This window comes from Enhydra lutris, unplaced genomic scaffold (genome assembly GCF_002288905.1).
Source record: "Enhydra lutris kenyoni isolate GAN:26980312 unplaced genomic scaffold, ASM228890v2 scaffoldscaffold10, whole genome shotgun sequence".
NCBI classification, from domain to species: domain Eukaryota; kingdom Metazoa; phylum Chordata; class Mammalia; order Carnivora; family Mustelidae; genus Enhydra; species Enhydra lutris.
In genome coordinates this window covers 44,134,792-44,158,441 of record NW_019154094.1, presented here as the reverse complement: position 1 = coordinate 44,158,441, position 23,650 = coordinate 44,134,792, and the positions used below count along the sequence as shown (strand labels likewise).

Sequence of the window (23,650 nt, the reverse complement as noted above, 5' to 3'; positions counted from 1 at the left end):
AAAAAAACCCTTGGACTTCACTCTGTGTACACAATTGGTTTTCCTCACGATAAACTAATTATCACTCATGAAGAATAACAGTTTTACTGCTTCAAATAAAGACGACTAAAAGCACCTTCTTCCTTTTTTTCAATTAAAAAAAATTACTATGGGACAAAAGTCAAGTTTGCATTTTTTATAGCATAAATTACCAACAAGGTCCAAACCTAGTAATCAAAAATTAAATAAAATCTCAAAATTTAAAACCAAGAAACAAGCTAAATTGCACACAGTTTTCTACCAAACAAATATTGGAATATTTCCCAAATAAAAATGTAGGCACAATTATTATATTCCATGTTTCGGGGAAAAGGCATTTAAGGATTCATGCCATAAGTTTATTTATAAACATATTGAGTATTTTGAATTCAAGAGTTTGATCCATTTTTCAAAGAGATTGCACCTTTTGAAATGTTCCTTTTCACATCTGCTTAATGGATTAATTAAAACATGCTTATTTCTTAAGTAGTTGGTGTCTTACTATTAAAAAAAAAAAAAGATGCAACAAATCCAGATCCAAAGTACACAGTCATTATAACTGGTAACCGCCACCTGTTTCCCACTGAAAATGGAAAACGCTTCTCGTGGTCCTCCTCACAGCAGCTCCTGCAGACCACAGAAGTTGTGAACCTCCAGATGCTCTATCACAACATAGTGCTACTTGAAGTTCTATGAAAGGCTCAGAGATCCAAGATGGAAAAATGACAGCGCCACACCAAGTCTTCCTCCTCTCACTGAGTTGGTTTCCATTCCACCTTCTACTTTCCATCTTCCTGAAATTTGTTAGTATTTGTGATCCACTGTCACCTTCTTGACTATCCTCTTTGTCCTTGTGGGTCTGTACTTTTTTTTTTAATCCCTTACTTACAACTTAAAAATGATTTGGTAAAGGAATAGAGATGATAAATGCATGTGAGTATTTGCTGTATTTAACTGGATGTCAGGGAAGGTACTACTAGTAAAGTAAATTGTAATTGTTCATTGATGGGCTTCTGGGTGCTCCAAAAATATTCATTTATCCATTCAACAAGTAGTTAAAGAGTGCTTACAGTGTGCTGTGCTAGGTTTTTAAGATAAGCATTCTGCTCACATGAAGCTTCTTTTGGAAGCAGTAAATGAACATCTAAACAAAAGTAAAATATCAAGAGAGCAATTAAGTGCTATAAAGAAAAGTAAAGAGATAGAAAGTGGCAGGAGTTACTATCTAAGCACATTCAGGGAAGACTTCCAGGAAGAGTGAAGGTGACGTTTAAAGGGAGACCCAAATGAAGTAAGAGTGATCCTTGTGAGTATCTGGGTGTGGGATGCACTCCAGGCAAGGAAGAGGGGGAGCATGCTTGGCACCAGTGACACTCAGAGTTGTTTAAAGTGGAAAAAGGAGATTTGATGGAAGGATACTCACAGAATTGAATCTCAGGATGTATGACCAGGCTACATGGGAACTGGAGAGCTGTCAGGTAACATCTCTCCAACTCCTTCTGGGGCCACATGATCACTCCTCTTTGCTTTGTTCTGAGAATGTAGTCATTTTCTACCAGCTCTCCAAGAACTAGCTTTTTCTATGTTCCCCAGCAATTTGGGCTTACACATGGCATCAGATCAAGCCCTGACCCTGTATGATCTTATAACTAACTTAACCTTGGATCACTCTTTTACTTCCATGAAGATGGCAGATCTTTCCATTTACTTGTTTTCTTTATTTTTTCACAAAGATACAGCATATTTTTATTTTATTTCCTTCCCTAATACTTTATGTTCTATAATGCTATTTGCAAATATATTAAAATTTTTATTTTCCAACTTTTTAAAAAGATTTTATGTATTTATTTGACAGAGAGAGAGATCATACCTAGGCAGAGAAGCAGGCTCCCACTGAGCAGAGAGCCCGATGTGGGGCTCAATCCCAGGACCCTGAGACGAAGGCAGAGGCCCAACCCACTGAGCACCCAGGCACCCCTTATTTTCCAACTCTTGCTGGTATATAGAACTGCAAGTGATTTTGTTTACAATTTTTTTGATTGAGCAGTCTTTCTCTTATTCTGATAATTTCTCTATATGCTCATTTAGATTTTGTTTTTTCTTTCTAATCCTTATGTTTTTAGTCTTGCCTTACTATCCTGGCTAAGATCTCCAGTACAGTGTTGAATAGAAGTAACAGGTGGCATTGCCTTGTTCCTCATCTTAAAAGGAATGCTTTCAACAATTCATTATTAGATATGATGTTTGTATGAACCTTTATTCTTTATCAGTTAAAGGCATTCTCTCTTTTCCCAGTTGGAGAAAATGGAGGAAATCCCAGTTGTATTTTATCGCCTTTCCGGGGGGAGGAGGGCACCTACTAAGATGATCATATGATTTCTTTTGATCAATTACTATGGTGAATTTGATTGGTAATGTTAAGCCCATCTTGATTCTGAGGTTAATGTCAGACATGATTTACACACACACATTGTAGACTCAGTTTGCTGACTTTCTGTTTAGGAATTTTCCAACTGTGTTCATGAGTAGGATTGACTTTTAATTTGTCTTACAGTTTCGTATCAAGGTTAGCATAGCCTCAGTAAAGGGAATTGGCAGTAAGTCCCTTCCTTTTCTACTTTTTGTGATAATTTATATAAAATTGAAATTTTTTGGTTCTTGAATACCTGTAGAACACTGAGCCACCCAGGCGCCTCATGAAGTGAGATTTTTAAGAAAGGAGATGTTTTCTAAGAATGCTACTATTCTATCCCAAGGCATACATACCACGGGAAATTACTTTGACACATTACTTCCACATAAGGTACATCATACTTACAAGGACATCATACTTCATTTTCTTCTTTTTGACAACTCCACTTGTCAACTCTTTCTCTTACCATACTAAAAGTAAGTCTAGTCTTACTATAATGCTAATTTTATTTTATTTTATTTTATTTTATTTATTTTTTTTTTTAAAGATTTTATTCATTTCTTTGAGAGAGAGAGACAGTGAGAGAGCATGAGCGAGGAGAAGGTCAGAGAGAGAAGCAGACTCCCCGTGGAGCTGGAAGCCCGATGCGGGACTCGATCCCAGGACTCCAGGATCATGACCTGAGCCGAAGGCAGTCGTCCAACCAACTGAGCCACCCAGGCGTCCCTATTTTATTTTATTTTTAAAGAGAGGGAACACAAGCAGGGGAGTGGGAGAGGGAGAAGCAGGCTTCCTGCTGTGCAAGGAGCCCACCTGCTGGAGGCTCGGGGCTTGATCCCAGGACCCTAGGATCATGACCTAAGCCGAAGGCAGACGCTTAAAAACTGAGCCACCTTGGCACTCCAACACTAATTTTATTCTAAGTCCACAGTCTGTATTTTATTTAGAAAACAGCTTCATCTTCTTACTACTCTTAAGCCTTAACTTATTTCAGTATGTGAAACTATCTGAATTCTCCAATACATCTTCTGTGAGGGCTGTGACTGAGCATTTACATGAAATACATATTATCTTACAATAAATTGCTTCTTTTACTTCTCTTGAAAATAGTTATTTTATACTGGTTTTTTAAAGTTATTTCTGTATGAATGGGTGTATTTAATATGAATATCACTTTGGTGTAGTAAAAGGGTCATTCAGAAATACTGCAATAACAAGGGGGTATGTCGTCTGAAGGAACTGAAAATCCCCAAAAGGAAAGGTCACAAAAGTATGCACTCAATGAGTACTTGCTGAATTAACAACTAAGTTTATCAGTGGCCCAGCTATTTCTTATATATAAGGTTATATAATAGCTGTCAAAAACAAAAACACACCATAGAAGATAACATTCTGCCCAGAAAGATTTTGACAGTGATTCTGCTTCTAGTCTACAGAAATACACCCACATGTGAGCTCAAGGAGACATCATACACAAAGATGTTTGTGGCAGCACTATTTACATCTGAGAAAATTTGGAAACAACTCAGAAATGTGCTTCTAGGGCACCTGGGTGGCTTAGCTGGTTAAGCAACTGCCTTTGGCTCAGGTCATGATCCTGGAGTCCCCGGATCAAGTCCTGCATCAGGCTCCCATCTCCACGGGGAGTCTGCTCCTCCCTCTGATCTTCTCCCCTCTCATGCTCTCTCTCACTGTCTCTATCGCAAATAAATAAATAAAATCTTTTTTAAAAAATGTGCTTCTACAGTGGAGTGGCTAAACAGCTCTAATTTATGTAATACTTACAACAGCAAAAAGAATTATATAGATTTGAGCAGCAGGACTCTTGTGTATTGCTGGTAGGAATATAAAATGGTGTAACTACTTTGGAAATCAGTCACTGTATTTGAGACAAAGTGAAAAAAGCAACTTGCAGAACATCTTATCTAGTGTGATTCCATTTACATTAAATTTAAAAACCTATATACAGCTGACCTTTGAAAAACATGGTTTTTAACTGCGTGAGTATACTTACATATGAATTTTTTTTTAATAAATGCAGTGTGGTACTGTAAACATATTTTCTTTTCCTTATGATTGTCTTTTTTCCCCAAATAAGTCTCAGTTTTATTAAGATCCTCTACACACATTTGCTACTGAAAATTTAAATAGCACATCAAAAAATTTTATTACAATTTTTGAAAACCAGAAAATCTAGCACATGCACTCTGCCCTAATTATGCTCTAACCAAATCACCCAAAGTCTTCTGTGTATTCCTTCTGCACAAGTTACTTGGCTTCCAGTTTGATGTTAGGTTTTATCTTAATGGCTTCAGGCTTCTCAAACACACATGCCAACACTCAAAACCTGTTAGTGTTTCCTTAGGTCAAATCAAAAAGTAGAAGTATACTGAAGTCATTCAAATGCAAACTACAGGATTCCTCACAAATTACTGGTATCAAGGTAGAAAAGATACAAAAAAGACAGCTTGTATCATAGAATATCAAAATATTGTACAGTTTGTCCTAATATAGAGCAGCTTTCCCAAGCTGCTGCATAATGATCCTAAAATTACTAGCAAGAAGAAACAGTACAAGAATAAAGTTTATGTTTATACTGGCTACATGTCATAATTATTCTCCATGCTGTTATCGTCCGAAAGACCTTTATGATAGACAATAATGACAGACAATAATTTTCCACTCTTGATCCACCCTCAATTTCCTTCTGCTGTAGATCTTTTCTGAAGCATGGGTCGCTGGTTGGTACTGTTGGTACTTAACCAATCACATCATCCTTTCTCCATCCTTTCTTTCCAAGCAGTTAGCAAAGTCCTTACTCTACCTCTAGTCCTGCTGCTGAGGATGAGGTCAAGGAGCCCCTGTGGTTTCTTCTCTCTGTCCTGCCGTTGGGGTGGATATTGTGATATAGGGGAAGGAGTTTGATACTAGGGTTGAGAGTCAGTTTATTAAACTTCTTTATTACACTTTTGAGACAGTTTGAGAGGCAGCTGAGCCTTCCTGGGAATTCTCTTCACTGGGCATCTGAGATGATCCTGGAGTCCAAGATGCAGAAAGCTGCTTTGATAAATCCACTGAAAGCCTCTCTTTCTTTTTTTTAAAAGAAGATTTATTTATTTACTAGAGAGAAAGCACAAGCAGGGGAGGATCAGAGGAAGGGAAACTGAAGCAGAACTCCCCAATAAGCACAGAGCCCAACATGGAGTGTTCCCAAGACCCTGAGATCATAACCTGAGTAGAAAACAAAAGCTGGATGTTCAATTGGCTGAGCCACCCAGGCACCCCAGCCACTCGGGCACCCCTTCCTTATGATTATCTTTTAAAAAGACTTTATTTATTTGAGAGAGAGGGGTGAGGGGCGGAGGGAGAAGAAGACTCCCTGCTGAGCAGGAAACCTGGTACAGGGCTTGACCCTGGAACTCTAGGATCATGACCTGAGCTGAAGGCAGATAACTTAACCAGCTGAGCCACCCAGGCACCCCTCCTTATGATTTTCTTAATACCATTTTCTTTTCTCTAAATTACTTTCTTGTAAGAACACGATATATAATACATACAACACAAATATGTATGAATCAACTATTTTATGTTATTGATAAGGCATCCAGTCAACAGTAGGCTATTAGTAGTTGTTTTTGGGGAGTCAAAGATTATATAGACTTTCAACTGTGTGGAGGTTGGTGTGGCGTCCATGTTGTTTAAGGGTCAAATGTATCTCTGTAGCTATATATACACGGACTATTTATAAATACTCAGGGAAAAAGCCTGGAAGGTAACACACCAAGTCTCAAGCTAAAACAAATTTCAAGAACTGCTATCATACAACCAGGTTTTCTGATTATATTGAGTTAAAAAAAAATTATAGAGGTGCCTAGATGGCTCAGATAGTTAAGCTCTGGTCATGATCTCTGGGTCCTGGGATCAAGCCCCCTGTTGGGGGGGGGGTGCCTGCTCAGCAGGGAATCTGCTTCTCCCTCTCCTTTTGGCTCTCCCCCAAACTGTGCTTGCTTGCTCTCTCTCAAGTGAAAAAACAGAATCTTTAAAAAAAAATTATAAAAACTTAATTATAAAAATAAAACTCAGGGGCACCTGGGTGGCTCAGTGGGTTAAAGCCTCTGCCTTTGGCTCAGGTCATGATCCCAGGGTCCTGGGATCAAGCCCACATCTGGCTCTCTGCTCAGCAGGGAGCCTGCTTCCCCTCTTTCTCTACCTACCTGTGATCTATCTCTGTATGTCAAATAAATAAATAAAATATTAAAAAGAATAAATAAAACCCAGAACTATAAAATGGCTAGGAAAAACACAAGAGAAAAATCTTTGTGATCTTTGTTAGGTAAAGATTTTGCTATGACATCAAGACCATAATCCGTAAAATTAAAAAATTGATAAATTAGACTTCATCCAAATAAAAAATCTGTGTTCCTCAAAAGATACTGTTTAGAGAATGAAAAGATCAACAGATTATAAGAAAATATTTGGAAACCATGTATCTGAAGAGGACATACACCCAGAATACATAAAGAATTCTCAAAATTTAGTTAAGAAAGTAAACAACTCAAAAAAATTGGCAAAAGATGTCAACAGATGAAAAATGATGTGTGGGGTGCCTGGGTGGCTCAGTGAGTTAAGTCTCTGCCTTCGGCTCAGGTCATGATCTCAGGGTCCTGGCATCAAGCCCTGCATCAGGCTCTCTGCTCAGCAGGGAGCCTGTTTCTCCCCTCTCTCTGGCTGCCTCTCTGCCTACTTGTGATCTCTCTCTCCCTCTCTCTGTTAAATAAAAAAATAAAATCTTAAAAAAAAATCTCACTTCATTTGAGGTGTGTACCTTTAGTGTTTGACACTTTAAAAAGACTTGGGAGATTGTATCCTTTTATTGGTCACAGGAAATGGGGGATTAGAAATGAAACCATTTTGTCTGTAAATAGTGAACATCTGCTATAGGAGGAGATAACATCTTAGGGTGATAGGTTTAGTTCTATGCATTTAATTTCCTCCAAAATTATAATAGGAATGCTCTGTGTTTATATAATGTATTGTACTTTATTGCCTCATTTTAATCCTCCCATTAATCCTGTGAAGTAAGAGGTATCAATGTCAATTTCACAAATGAGTAAACAGAGGCTTAGAGCAATTACAGGACTTGTCCAAAGCCATCCAGACAGGAGCTAGCCTTCAAAGTATAATGAGTTTCCCTGTAACTAGGTGCCTACCAGGATGATTCAGTTTAGATTTGTGATTACAGAAAAATAGCCTAGTTTTAAAGTATCTTCGGTAGGCAAGGAGAATTCCTTCTCAGAGTAAAATATTTCATATCATCTTATGAAAAAAAGATTTTCTTGAATGGGTAGAAAAGGAGTTTTTTTTTTTTTTTAAATGAAAAGTATGAAGAACACTCATTTCGGACTTGGGGTGGAAAATAAGATCATTCATAATACTAAATTCTAACAATATTTGCTGGTTTTAAAAGGTAACTTTTTTGGAAATAGGGTTTTTTTTTATTTTTATAGAAGTGTTAAAACGTCTGGAAAATTTGAAAAGGAAAGAAGAAAGGCATATTTCTACAATTTTACACATCTCTCACTATCATTTTATCACTTTAACCCTTCCTTGTATAACCATTCTACCTCTATCACTCTTTATCCTTCTTACTGTTACTTTTCTCCAAAGTGCTCATCATTATCTGACAAACATATATACTACTTTGTCACAATAGGATGTAAAGTGCAAGAAGGCAGGAACTTTGTTTCATTCACTGTTTTCTTCCCAGTATTTAAAACACTTGCCAGTGTGTAGAACACAGTAAGTACTCAATACCAAGATTTCATTATTGAGTGCCTGGGTGACTCAGTTAAGCATCTGTCTCTGAATTTTGTCTCAGGTCATGATCTCAGGGGTCATGAGATTGAACCCTGTGTCAGGCTCCACGCTCAGCAGGGAGTCTGCTTGGGATTCTCTCTCTTCCCCTTTGCCCCTCCCCAGGCATGCATGCATGAGCTCTGTCTCAAATAAATCTTTTCAAAATTTTATTTTTGGTCTTTTTTTCACATGCATGTCATCCAGTTGTAATCACAGCATGCACACAACTTAGTAGTGTGATTTCACAGAATGTTATTTTACAGAATAAATGTAAATATCCTTTCCACGCGTTGCTACATAGGCTGGATGACCAACATTTTTCATAACTACATAGTATTGTATTAAGGGAGCATAACATAACCCATCTCCTAGTTTGAGACATTTCAGTTTCTTCTGACCTTTAGGTTAAATATATCCATTCTTTACCAGTCAAAGGGCCCAAAGTGGATAACAAAAACCAGCTGTTGCTGAGATGCCTGAGTAACTCCTCGGTTGGGCATATGCCTTTGGCCGGGGTCCTGATCCCAGGGTGCTGGGATCAGGCCCTGGGTCGGGCTCCCTGCGTGGTGGGAGGCCTGCTTCTCCCTCTCCCTCTGCCACTCCTCCTGCTTGTGCTCTCTCACTTGCTCTGTCAAATAGATTAAAAAAAAAAAAAAAAAAAGCTATTGCTGATTTAAACAAAAATGGGCTTCATGAAAAACATTGAGTTAAAATATGTGTGAGGAAGGATGGATGGATTGGATTGGAATAACTTGACAGAGTTACAAGGAAGGCTAGAAAAGTAGTTTTGCAGCTAGGAACTACACACAAATCTCACTAAAAGAGCCAGTTCGGTGAAGCTGTGACTGTACACCACAGCACTGCCTAGGCTGGACATGGGGCTCCTGTTACCAACGCAAAGTCTTGGCTTAAACATCTGATTGACCCCTCTGCCCTCCAAGGGAGGCAAGGCCTGCAAGTATCTGCCATTTTGTGCTTCTGCGGTTAAAGATGGGCTTTACTTCATCTGGACCTTTGAGAGAGGGAATTTCTGTATTCCCTAGAAAAATAATTTAGGAGCACACACTGATAAAGCCATTTCTATATATAGGATAGTTTGGATTTCTGTATTTAGGATAAGATGGATTCCCAGAAGTAGAATCACCAGGTCAGAGGGCATGAACAGATCTTTATGATGAGAAGAGCAGACCTGTTGGCTTAAACAGTTGGGCCTTGGAGCTTTTTTCCCCTGATAATAATCTTTCCTTTTACACATCATCTATTGGCTTTACTGAATGTTATCTTTCTTAGAGCTTTCAATAGTTGTTGAGGTACAGGGACTTTTAGTCTCCCTTTTTGTAAAGGAAAATCCTTTTTTTCTCCCCTGGATTAATTTTTCCCTTTAGGGTTGGAGCACCTAGGTTTATGCTAGCATCTGGAAAAAAAAAAAAAAAGCATATTAACTTAAATTATTTTAAGTTAGTACACATACGAACTTGTGGAGTGGAAATTCATCATTTATAACACTGAACTTATTTTTTTTTATTTTATTTTTTTAAAGATTTTATTTATTTCTTTGACAGACAGATCAGAAGTAGGCAGAGAGGCAGGCAGAGAGAGGAGGAAGCGAGCTCCCTGCTGAGCAGAGAGCCCGATGCGGGGCTCGATCCCAGGACCCTGAGATCATGACCCAAGCTGAAGGCAGAGGCTTTACCCCACTGAACCACCCAGGCGTCTCAACACTGAACTTATTTTTAAAAATTTCATTCTTCTCAGTTCCTCCCTCCGTCCTATATAAAGGTAAATATCCATAAAGCCTTTTTCTTCTTACCACCATACCCCTCAGGCTTTCATTTGTTTTGGTTTTGGTGATTGGCCAGCATTCACTTTAAATTAGTTCTTTGTCCAGGTATTAAAACAGGTAGTGGGTCCCATGTCAAATAGAAGGCTGCAGTTTGGCTTAGAGACAGGTGCTGAGTATTAGTTACAGCCCCACCTCAACTGTGACCTCAGGAGCTCCCTTTCCTCTGTGGCTTTGGGGGATGGCTGAGACTGTGACTTGAAGCCATTGAGTAGTGGGTTACTGCGCCCTCATTTGCAAGGACTGCATGAGCTCACCTTCCTGCCAGAATGGGAGGCTGCAGAGGCAAGAACTCTGACCTGAATTCACATGCCTGGCATATGTTGGGTGGGTGTAGTAAAATATTTGTTGAAGGAGCCCGGTGCTGTTATTCTTATGGTTGTTTTGTATGTAATGTAGATTGTTATGTTGTCTTCCCTTTGAATAGAATAGTAACTTGCAAAGACCCTGTATCTTCAAAAATGTTGTCTTGATGTACTGTGAAGTTCAAAATGCTATATGCAGAATACGGTGTTTCTGAATTCTTCACATCTTCCCTCCACTCTTTATAGTTTTAAAATTGTTTTGAGTTGGTTGGATTCCATGGTAACCTGATCAGGAGTTCTCAATTCAGGAAAGGTGGTCTTTAAGGGGAAACCAGTGAAGATAGGGAGGAGGAGGATGGCTCATTTAGCAAAGGCAACAATCTAGGTGAAGGGAGAACTTTGTAAAGCAAAGTACACCTTCCTTAGAAGCAATTAATCATATTATTAGACAAACTGCTTCAGCAGCTGGGGAAACGGCAGGAACATGTCAATTTTGCTTCCTTGGTTACAGGGAGTGATAGTGTACTTGACCTTCAGCAAGCAGGGTCAGAGAGAGGGTATCTTTAAAACAGTTCTGTCTGGTTTTGGTGAATGGAATTTACTGGCAGTTTAAAAGCAAATGCCTGAGTTTCCCCCAACCAACCCTTGGCCCTTTTGGTTGGGCTCTCTGGCCTGGGAGGTTGCTGAGGGAAAATGTAAATAAAGCTGCAGGGAGCCAGGTAAGTGTTAAGTGTCCTTAAAAAAACAAGACTGCAATTTTGTTCTCATTCTGTTTCTGGGGAAAGCCTCCTTGTAATGCAGTGTATTTCATAGGTTCTTGTTTTTAGAGCAGTTGGTAAAATAACAGTGGATTTAGACACCTATTATGTATTTTGAAGGAATTTAATTTAGTATGTGTTCCTACACTTAGCACCTAGCAAATTATGTCTTCATAGGAACCTGTATTTGAGTATGCTGGGGTAAATTCAGGTGGGGCAAAAACTGCTTGCTTGTTTGTGGTTTTCAACAATTTAAGCTGCTTGTGATTAGGGAGTTGCTCTTAAACAATTGCTCTTAAACAATTGCTCTTAAAAATTGTTTTTACATAATGTGGTTAGTGATTGTTGACTGGATATTTGTTTTCATGCCAAGAAATATAGGACTGTGATTTTATATTTTTAAGCATATTATCAGCTGGAAAATTTAAAAACTGTTTAATCACCTCTGATATAAATGAGACTGACTTTGCAATGTTCAGGTTTGAATCCTTTATTGACGCCAGTATAAAGAAGAGCCTAAATTACCAGTCATCAGGAGAATTTATTTTTTAGGACACAACACCCTGGCATTGTAAGGTCCTAATCCTTTGGGTGAGGGGAGAGATGAGCCCTTTCAAGGCCGGCAGCCTTCTGTGGATTCCTCTCTCTGTGCTGCAAGTTGCCACACAAAGAGGGTTTAACTCTTTGCCCACTGACTCTTCACTACACTTACTACTTAATGGTCCTTTGAAATAAAAATAAAAGGAGGATGTGGTACATTTCTGTTCAGGCTGAAGGTATCCCATGGCTGAAACCTTTTACCCTACTTAGGTATTTATATTATTCATTGTTTCACTGTGAATGTTTAGAAGTCTGAAGTTTGTGGTTGAGATTTGTAACATATTAGGTCTGCATGATCTCCCCCCCCACAGGGTGTGAACTTGGTTCCCCTATTCATAACCCATGGGAATGTTGCAGCCAGAACTTGGAATAAATTACAGATTTAGAAACTCTTAATATTTGCTTCTCAATGCTGTGGGCTTTCTCTTCAACCTAGATGTCCATCTTCCAGCGTGTAAACCACAGAAATTTTTCCAGGAATTTTTTTCCTTTAAAAAATGCTGCCAAAGCAATGTCATCTTATGATGTAATAGAGAAGGTTCTCACTCCAGGGTGAAAATGTATGAATTTTCCTAGCAGCCTCATAAACCCAGGTATGTCAGTGAAAGCCTGTACTCCTTGGGTTTGTGTAATAAACTGCCAAAGCAGGTATTGTACAGTACCTTGTAGGATGTCTAATTAGCAGACAGGCAGGAGAGTGGAATAAAAGAAGAAATGGTCTAGGCAGAGTCCCAGGATCAAGGACTATAAAACAGAATTCTTACTCATTCCTGAAGTTAATAAATGTTCATTCACTAAGTAATCATTGTGGCCCTAAGATGAACCTGGCCTGGGGAGTAAAAGGAGAAAAAGGACATGTTTCATACTGCCCTCTGAGGCTGGCTTAACCAAGCAGTTATGGTAGGTGCCTTGTGGAGAGTGCTAAGATGCAGGAGCTTGGAGCACCCAGAATGGGACCTGTATATCAACTTGAGGGATCAGGAAGGGCTGGCCTGAGGAGAAGGGGTTTTATTAAACTCTTTAGACAGTAAACATTTGTGTGTTGGGCAAGCATGATTAATTTTTTTTTTTAAGATTTTATTTATTTATTAGAAAGAGAGCAAGGATGTGCACAAGCAAGGGGAGCCACAGGCAGAGGGAGAGGAAGAAGCAGATTCCCGGCTGAGCAGGAAACTCAATGCGGGGCTCTATCTCAGGACTCTGGGATCATGACTTGAGCTGAAGGCAGACACTTAGGGCAGTTTACTTCAGAAAAGATGCAAAACAGGACAGATGATTTTACCCTTTAAGTGTGAGTCTAAGACCATGCCCAGGAAGTTGTGTTTCCAAACATACTTTCACATCCTGCTTGCTCATGGTTTAATTGAGTCCTTTGGACTAGCCATTTTCCTGCTAAAATGCAGGTGTTCTGGCCAGTGTGTAAGGCACACCTGGGAACGAATGATCCTGTCCTTTGCAACTTGAGTGGACTGAAGGAGTAGAAAGTAGGCTAAGGCAAAAGGCCAAGACTAACATCAGGTACTGAAAAGGTAGGCAGGAAAGGATGGAAAGGAAATGCTCCTGCTAGTTAATTTGCATCAATAATTTTATGTCCTATTACCAAATTGGCTTTTTATTACTGTGCTAAATGATAAGCTCCTGGAAAGAAAAAAGTGGATTCCTCACCTGGATATGTACTTATAGTATCAGCCTCTGAATCCATATAGCTTCAAGAATTTCCGAGCAGTCCTATCGTGGCATCACTTTGCCTTCAAGCCAGATCATATCAAACTGCCCCTGGTGCCACTAGAACACACCTTCTCCCTAAAGGTCACAAGGGTGCAGGGGATCCTAAATGTTTTCCCATTAACCTGTCACCTCCAGAGTTAAGCATTCCTCTGCTAAATTCAAGGGATATTTTGGGCTGTTCATCTTACCTAAATTTGTTACTGAGCTACTGGGAGCCTATTGCCAACGTGACCCATACTCCTCTCAGGCAAATTTGTAGAGGCCCTTGGGCTTCTCATACAAAAGGAATCATAAAATTTACAAGCATATCCTTTAACAGGTGAGGGAACCAGAGTCTAGAGAGTTTAACTGTGACCATGCCCAGTGTGGTGCAAACGTGAGGCTTGATCTCCTGATCCTGAGATCATGACCTGAGCAGAAATGAAGAGTCAGTCACTTAACTGATTGAGCCAAACAGGCACCCCATGATATGCTTTTATTCAAGGAGCAGTAATAACTGCCCGCTTCAGGTGCCCAGATGACCACTCAGAACCTTGAACCTTGCCTTTGGTGGGTATTGACTAAATTACAGACCTTTGTATAATTGATGGGCTTTTCCCAGCTCCATCCCAGTGGGACTGGGGGATTACCAGGACTCTTGGACAAGTAGTTTTTCATTGTAGTGCTGGTTCTTTTTGTCATCCTCTATGGTGCTATGAGAACCTTTCTTCAGGAAACTGTCATCTTAAAGGAGTGTTTTAGAGCTGGTTTTGGAGAGAGTGAAAACATTCAAAGATCATTTCTAAAAAGTTACTGTAGTAGCTATTTATTAAAGTTGTATAGAGCAGATTTGAAATTCCTATTTTTTTTTCTGGGAATTTTTTTGTTTTGGGGGTATTTGTTTTTGTATTTTCAACATTAGAAATAGCTCTCTTAAGATTGTATTTTCTTAAGACAGCCATCCTGTGGCAATATCTCATTAGTTTGTCATTCTGGATCCAAACACCAGAACTACTCAAGTTTATTACTCAAAGCCACAATGAAAGCAAGAAGCGTGGTCCCTAGCCACCACTGGGCATTTTTCTTTTTTTTTTTTTTTTTTTAATTAACATATAATGTATTATTTGCTTCAGGGATACAGGCCTGTAAATCATCAGTCTTACACAATTCACAGCACTCACCATAGCACATACCCTCCCCAGTCTCCAACACCTAGCCACCCTGTCCCTTCCTCCCCACCCCCCAGCAACCCTCAGTTTATTTCTGGAGATTAAGAGTCTCTTATGGTTTGTCTCCCTCCCCAGTCCTATCTTGTTTCATTTTTTTCCCCTCCCTACACCCCATGACCCCCCCCCCGCTGCTTCTCAAATTCCTCATAGCAGAGTGATCGTATAATAATTGTTTTTCTCTGATTGACTTACTGCGCTTAGCATAATAACCTCTAGTTCCATCCACATCGTTGCAAATGGCAAGATTTCATTTCTTTGGATGGCTGCATAGTATTCCATTCCATAGTATTCCATTGTGTATATATATACACACACACCACATCTTCTTTATCCGTTCATCTGTTGATGGACATCTAGGTTCTTTCCATAGTTTTGGCTATTATGGACATTGCTGCTATAAACATTCGGGTGCACGTGCCCCTTTGGATCACTACATTTTATCTTTAGGGTAAATACCAAGTAGCACGATTACTGAGTTGTAGGGTAGCTCTATTTTCAACTTTTTGAGGAGCCTTCATACTATTTTTCCAGGGTGGCTGCACCAGCTTGCATTCCTACCAACAGTATAGGAAGGTTCCCCTTTCTCCACACCCTGGCCAACATGTCGTTTCCTGACTTGTTAATTTTAGCCATTCTGATTGGTGTGAGGTGGTATCTCACTGTGGTTTTGATTTGTATTTCCCTGATGCCAAGTGATGTTAAGCACTTTTCATGTGTCTGTTGGCCGTTTGGATGTCTTCTTTGCAGAAATGTCTGTTCATGTCTTCTGACTACTGGGCATTTTTCTGAGCTACCTTGTGATCCAGTCCACTTCCTGCCCCCCAACAGGTACCACGGACACAGACCTCTCGGCCGGAATCTCCAGGGATGACCAGCCCCTCCCCGCGCATCCAGATAATCTCCACCGACTCTGCGGTAGCTTCACCTCAGCGAATTCAGGTACCTGCACCAATCCCACTTGGTTCCAGCCACCTGCCCAAAGGTAGTCCTGCGTTCTGAATCCTTTCCAGACAAACCTGCCTCAGGATTTCACTGAAGAGTTGTGCCTCTTGGGCATCGAGTACAATACAACTTCATTTATTCTTTAAAAACTAAAACAGAAAAAGTCTACATTGATTGAACTAACTTACTTTAAATGCAAAAGTCTAAACTGTTGTTTGAAACTATTGGGATCAATGTACCAATTAATTACTTACATGCTTCCATTTTGAGAAGCAGTATGTCCTAGTAGTTAAGTGTATGGGTCGCCACTTGAAGTCAAATTCAGTGCCCAACTTTTTAGCTATTTTGATCCTGAAAATTAACTTTTCAATGCCTCACTTTTTTTCATTTAGAAAACATATGTAAACCTCACAAAGTTATTGTGAGGAATCAGTGGGTATTGCTTATGCTTATAAAGTGCTTAGAACAGTGATTGGCACATGCTAATGTTCAGTATGTGCTAATTATCTATATGCAATAATTATTGCTAGTATTATTGTTATTAACTATTTAGTATTCACTTATGATAGGTTTAATCTTCCCCAGGGTCTGAACCTGCATCTGGCCCATTGAAGAAGGAAAAGATACGTGTATTGAAATCATGATCAACAAGTTGGGAGGAAGGGATAACATGTTGATGACACACTTTTTTTTTTTTTTAAGATTTTATTTATTTGACAGTCAGAGATCACAAGTAGGCAGAGAGGCAGGGAGAGAGAGAGAGGGGAAGCAGGATCCCTGCTGAGCAGAGATCCCAATGTGGGGCTCGATCCCAGGACCCGGAGGCCATGACCTGAGCCAAAGGCAGAGGCTTAACCCACTGAGCCACCCAGGCAGATTAAAGATTCAAAGTTACCTCAACAAGCTGAAATCAAAAGGCCAAACCAAAAAAAAAAAAAAAAGAAGATGATGATGAATGGCAGAAAAATATTAGTTACATAACAAATTTGAGAGACTACCAGGGTGGACAGTAATTTGAGTGAATAAGTAAAAGGATTGCTTCATTCACAGTTTATTCCAAGCTCGGTATACTTGAACAGGATGATATCGTTAACTAGATGATTTCTATAATGTTAACCCACTCTTAAAAGTGATTTTGTGATTTTTTTTTTTTGGACTACTTATTATAAACTAAACATAGAAGAGCTCTAATAAGTAAAATGAAAGAAGTTAAAGATTATATTCCCTAGGGGCGCCTGGGTGGCTCAGTGGGTTAAAGCGTCTGCCCTCGGCTCAGGTCATGATCCCAGGGTGCTGGGATCTAGCCCCGCATCAGGCTCTCTGTTCGGCAGGGAGCCTGCTTCCCCCTCTCTGCCTGCCTCTCTGCCTGCTGGTGATCTCTGTCTGTCAAATAAATAAATAAAATCTTTAAAAAAAAAAAAAAGATTATATTCCCATTATGTCTGTACTGCATAATATTTTATCATAAATACTGATGCTCATATAAGTCATTTTAACTTCACACCAGTAGGAAACATGTATCTGAGTGTTTGGAAATTCAAAAGTAATGGGCTCTCAGAATTACGAACTCTGTAGCTAAACTATTTTTTTCTCTTTTATTTTGTTCTTGTTTGCTCATTGTGACTTGAAAATGGGTCCTTTATCGTTTTGTGGGGTATGTGTTAGAATTCTGCCTACATAACTCTCCCAACTCTGGGAAAGGACCTACTGCATTTAATCATAGCCTATATATCTTGGGCTCACAACCATCTGAGAGCAAATGAGAACATAGAAAGTCCCCCTGGAGACCGTCAGTAGCTAATGTATGTATCAAGAGAGTACACCTTTCCCCCCATATTGGTAGGAGAAGAATCTCTCTTTTCCTAAGGGCCATTCTAGCACCTCATTCCTTACAGTGGGCTATCCCCATGTCATGGTGCTTGGCCCATGGTGACACTGCTGTCCCGGCTGGAATGCAATGCGGTAAGGTCCCTTGAACAGAAGTCTTCTAGATTAGATGCTTGGTGTTGAGCTTTTAGTCCCTCTGGGGAAGATAACCCTTTGGCATGAATTTATATACAGTGAATGTAGTTAAAATCTTTTCATTGTGAACTGTCAATAAAATTGGACATAACCCTAAGTGCAGCTGAATTGACTATATTTCAAGGTTTGTTTTTTGTTTGTTTTATTTTGTTAAGGAAAATAAAGGTTATAGGATTATTTTTTGCTTGTTGATGTTGGTGTTGATGGCTTCAGTAAAGTGTTTCATTCCTAGCCCTGACTTCAGTGATGAATCTCCAACACCCTGAGGCCTGGAAGAGAATAAGTGCTATGGTGTTTTCATGAATAACAATGCTTAGAACCCAAATGGTGGCTTCTGTGATAAAGTTGGGAAGGAAAGATTATATAATAAGGTGGTTAGGGCTGGGTGACATTTAAGAGCTTTGGCTCTGAATGGAACAACCTTAGGATCAAATCTTGTCTCCACTCAGCTATGTGACTCTGGAGAAATTTTCTGTAACCTCTATAGCTATAAAATGACAACAATAATAGTACCCATTTAATAGGATTTTAAAAGGATTAAGCGCTTGCAATCTTACAGTAAACATATACCGATGTTAGCAACTGAGTTATAATTTTTTTAAGTTTTATTTTTATATAATTTCAAACTTACATGGAAATCCTGTATATCTACCCAGATTCACCATTTGTTTGCTGTTAACATTCTAAGTGAATGTACATACATTTTTTTTAATCATTTGAGAATAGAGATATCATACCTCTTTGCCCTAAATATTTCAGTTTGTATTTTCTAAGAACAGTGACATTTTCTTACATAATCACAACACAGTTCTCAAAATCAGGGAATTTAATATTGAAACGTGCCATTATCTAATCCATACTTCATATTCTAAAATGTCATTGGTTGTCATAGTTTAAGTCCTTCATAGCTGTTTTCTCCCATTCCAGGATTTGTTATTGCTTTTAATAACTATAATGTGACAGTCAACACAAGATCAGCATATCTAGTTATATAGGCCCCCAGAGAGTGATCTGGAACATAGAGTTTTATCTGTCAGTATCTTGTCATCCTAATGACTGCAAAGGGCTTTGGGGCCAAGTGGTAAGGCTGGGGAAAGTAGCCTTGTGGCTGGAATTGAGAGCCATTGTTTTGGGGATACAGAGGTCTAGGGTGGGGGCTGTGGAAGGAGATAGGGAGATAAGAAGAGCCATAGGGGAGCACCCAGTTGTCTGAGAATTAGGCTTAATCAAACCCATCCAATCCCAAGGTAGCCTCTCAGTAAATCTCGTAAGTTTTCATCATAATGCAGTGTTTCCAGGCCAGCAGTTTGCAAATTTTGTCTTTATTGCTTCCCACATGACATAAACATGAGGTTCAAAAAAAAAAAAAAAATTTTTTTTAAAGATTTTATTTATTTATTTGACACAGAGAGAGAGATCACAAGTAGGCAGAGAGAGAGAGAGAGGAAGGGAAACAGGCTCCCCGCTGAGCAGAGAGCCCGGTGCGGGGCTCAATCCCAGGACCCTGGGATCATGACCTGAGCTGAAGGCAGAGGCTTTAACCCACTGAGCCACCCAGGTGCCCCGAAAAAAATTTTTTTAATCCAGCTTTTAAATCAGTCAAGATAGATTAAAAGAAAAACACACTTGAACTTGTCCTATACCAAATTTGACATGCTGGGGATCAAAGGTGTGCTCACATGTACTGCCATGTTCATTGTTTGGGGAAGATCGTGGTATAAAGCTTCTCTTGCCATTTCTTTGTGTTTTAAGGTTTTCCTGAGATACTCCTCCATAATCCCCATTTCAAATTTATGTTTTGAGAGTATCATTATATTCAGTGTTTGACCTAAGGAAATGTTTGAATTTGATCTTATAAAATATATGATAAAATACTTGCTTTATCTACTTCATATGTTGAAGTTTCACATTTTACTAGGAAAGACTTCTGCTATTCTATATTTTTTAAGAGTTTGAAATCTTTTTTTCTTTTTTAAGATTTTATTTATTTATTTATTTGACAGGCAGAGATCACAAGTAGGCAGACAGGCAGACAGAGAGAGAGAGAGGGAAGCAGGCTTCCCGCTGAGCTCTGAGAACCCGATGTGGGACTCGATCCCAGAACCCCGAGATTATGACCTGAGCCAAAGGCAGCGGCTTAACCCACTGAGCCACCCAGGCACCCAAGAGTTTGAAATCTTAACTTGGGCTCTTAAAGCACTTCCTTCCCGCACATCCCTTCTTAAATGCCAGTACTTGTTTTTTGTCCTCTGCACGTCCTAAGCCATCTGACGTTTCTTTTCTCACTCTGATGTTCTCCTGGCCCCGCTCAGGTACTCACTGCTGTAACGAAATCACCACATCAAACGGTACAGAGAAAATGATGCATCTCCCTTCCTCCTCTTCTCCAAGTCACCCAGGTCTCTCCCAGGAGGTAGCCACTATTATCATATTGCTTATTTGTTTTTTCAGAGACAGGCTGTACATACAGACCAAAAGCACGCTTGTAAATATGTACAGTGTATTATTCATGCATGTAGACATTTTTCTAGACTGTTCTACACCTTACTCTTTTGTCTTAACATTTCTTAGAGGTAGTTCCTGCGGGGTAGAAAGAGCTCCTTCTTTCTCTTGAATGGCAGTTTTGATATCCCGTGGATGCTGTAGTGAATACCTTTTGCCTGTTTAATTTAGCACATCTGTAGAATGAGTTCCTCAAACTAGGATTGCTAGGAGGAAAGATGTATCCATATGTAATTTTTTATTGAGGTGTAGTTGACCTATCACATCACATTAGCTTCAGGTATACAACATAATGATTTTTTTTTTTAAAGATTTTATTTATTTATTTAACAGAGAGATCACAAGTAGGCAGAGAGTGAGGGGGAAGCAGGCTCCCCTCTGAGCAGAGAGCCCAATGCGGGGGTCAAACCTGAGGACCCTGAGATCATGACCTGAGCAGAAGTCAGAGGCCTTAACCTACTGAGCCACCCAGGCACCCCTACAACATGATGATTTTTTTTTAATATTTTATTTATTTGAGAGAGAGTGTGCACAAGAGAGACCATGAGCAGGTGAGAAGGGCAGAGGGAGAGGGAGAAGAAGATTCTCTGCTGAGCAGGGGGCCCAATGCAGGACTTGATCCCAGGACCCTGGGATCATGACCTGAGCAGAAGGCAGATACCCAGACGACTGAGCCACCCAGGCACCCCAGTGTAATGGTTTGATATTTGTATATGTTGTGAAATGATCACACCATAAGTCAGGTTACCATCCATCACCGTCTGTGGTGAGACGTATTTTTTCTCGTACTAAAAACTTTTTTAAGATTTACTCTCTTAGCAACTTTCAGGCTTACAACACAGTATTAACTGTAGTCACCGTGCTGTATGTTGCATCCCCGTGACATTTATTTTATAACTGGAAATAGTACCTTTTGACCTCTTTTGCACATTCTGACCCCCCCCCTTCCCAACCACCCCACTTCAGGGAGCCACCAATCTGTGCTGTGTATCTATGAGCTTTTTTTTTTTTTTTTTAAAGACTCCACATGTAAATGAGATCGTATAGTCTTTGTCTTTCTTTGCCTGACTTATTTCACTTAGCATACTGCTCTCAAGGTCTCTCCATGTTGTTGCAGGTGGCAAAATTATGTTCTTTTTTATGGCTGTACAGTACTCAGTTGCATATAAATAAACACACATTAACATACATACTACATTTTCTTTATCCACTCATTCATCTATAGACACATACGTTGTTTCCATATGTTGGCAATTATAAATAATGCTATGATGAACATTGAGGTGCATATATCTTTTTGAGCTAGTGTTTTTGTTTTCCTTGGATAAATACCTAGAAGTGGAATTGCTGGATTATATATGATAGTTCTATTTTTAATTTTTTAAAAAATTAAAGCCACTGTTTTTCATAGTGGCCACACCAATTTTATATTCTTACCAACTGTGCATGAGGGCTCCTTTTTCTCCACATCCTTGCCAACACTTGGTATTACTTTTTATTATTATTTGATACTAGCCATTCTGACAGGTGTGAAGTGATAGTGCGTTGTGGTTTTGGTTTGCATTTCCCGGGTAATTAGTGATGTTTAGCATCTTTTCGGTACTTGTTGGCCAACTTTCTGTCTTTTGGAAAATATCTGTTCAGATCCTTTGCCCATTTTTTAATCAGTTTGTTTTTTGCTGTCGAGGTGTTTGAGTTTTTATATAATTTGCATATTAACCCCTTAACGGATACATAATTTACAGATATTTTCTCCCATTCAGTAGATTGTCTTTTCATTTTGTTTATGGTTTCCTTTGCTGTGCAGAAGCTTTTTAGTTTCATATAGTTTCACTTGTTTATTTTTGCTTTTGGGGTCAGATCACCAAAACTCATGTCAAGCTTACCGTCTTTTTATGTTTTCTTCTGGGAGCTTTATGGTTTCAGGTCTTAAAATCAAATCTTCCCTTGTTTTGTTTTGTTTTGTTTTTTAAGACTTTGTTTGAGAGCGAGAATGCGAGTGGGGGGTGGGCTCAGAGGGAGAGGGAGAGAGAGAATGCCATGCAGACTCTGTGCTGAACCCGACATGGGGCTCAGTTTCATGACCCAGAGATCATGACCTGAGTCAAAACCAAGAAACAGGCACTTAACCAACTGAGCACCCAGGTGCCCCAAGTCTTCCTTTGATTTTGAGTTGATCTTATATGGTGTAAAATAGTCGTCCCATTTCATTCTTCTGTACATGGCTGTCCAGTTTTCCCAATATCATTCACTTATTGAAGAGGCTGTCCTTTCCCCATGGTATATTCTTGGCTCCTCTTTCATAAATTATTAACCATATTTGTGTGGATTTATTTCTGGGCTCTTCTTTGCCATTCATCTGCATTTCTTTTTTTATGCCAATACCATACTGTCTTGATTATATAGCTTTTTTTTTTTTAAAGATTTTATTTATTTATTTGACAGAGAGAGATCACAAGTAGGCAGAGAGGCAGGCAGAGAGAGAGGGGGAAGCAGGCTCCCTGCTGAGCAGAGAGCCCGATGCGGGCCTCGATCCCAGGACCCCGAGATCATGACCTGAGCTGAAGGCAGAGGCTTAATCCTCTGAGCCACCCAGGTGCCCCTATATAGCTTTATAATATAGTTTGAAATCAGGCAGTGTGATGCCTCCAGTTTTGTTCTTTTATTCTCAAGGTTGCTTTAGCTGTTTGTTTTTTGTGGTTCCATATAAATTTTAGGATTGCTTTGTTCTATCTCTGTGAAAAAAATGCCATTGGAATTTTGATAGGAATTTCATTGAATCTGTAGATTGCTTTGGGTAGTATAGACATTTTGACAGTATTAACTTTTCAGCTTATGAGCACAGAATATTTTTCTATTTTTGTTTTCAGTTTCTTATATTAATGTGTCATAGTTTTCAGTGTGTAGGTCTTTTCCTTCTTGGTTAAATTCATTCCTAGGTGTTTTATTCTTTTTGATTTAATTATAAATAAGATTGTTTTCTTAATTTCTCTTTATTAATGTCTTATAGAAACAACAGATTTCTTTTATATAATTTTTATTTTTTTAAAGATTTTATCCATTTATTTGACAGAGAGAACACAAACAGGGGGAGCAGTAGGCAGAGGGAGAGGAGAAGCAGGCTCCCTACTGAGCAAGGAGCCCAATGCTAGCGGGGCTTAATCCCAGGACTCTGGGATCCTGACTTGAGCAGAAGGCAGACACCCAACCAGCTGAGCCACCCAGGTGCCCCTGCACAACAGATTTTTGTATATTGACTTTGTATCCTGCAGCTTTGCCAGATTTGCCAGTTTTTTGGTGAAGTCTCTAGGATTTTCTTTCTTTCCATCTTTCTGTCTTCCTCCTTCCTTCCCTCCCTCCCTTCTTTCCTTCTTGTAGGCTCAGTGCTGGGCTTGAACTCACAACCCTGAGATCAAGACCTGAGCTGAGATCAAATATCAGACACTTAACTGACTGAG

At 39.4% G+C, this 23,650-nt stretch overlaps 1 protein-coding gene across 1 annotated transcript in view; it reads left to right on the top strand.

Moving 5' to 3' along the window:
• LOC111144259 (nuclear receptor subfamily 2 group C member 2) overlaps positions 1-23,650 on the top strand; it is an 89,322-nt gene that overhangs the window by 29,698 nt on the left and 35,974 nt on the right. Inside the window, exon 3 of the mRNA XM_022498485.1 lies at positions 15,555-15,665. Within this exon, the coding sequence (XP_022354193.1) occupies positions 15,555-15,665 (111 nt within the window). The remainder of the gene's footprint in view (positions 1-15,554; positions 15,666-23,650) is intronic.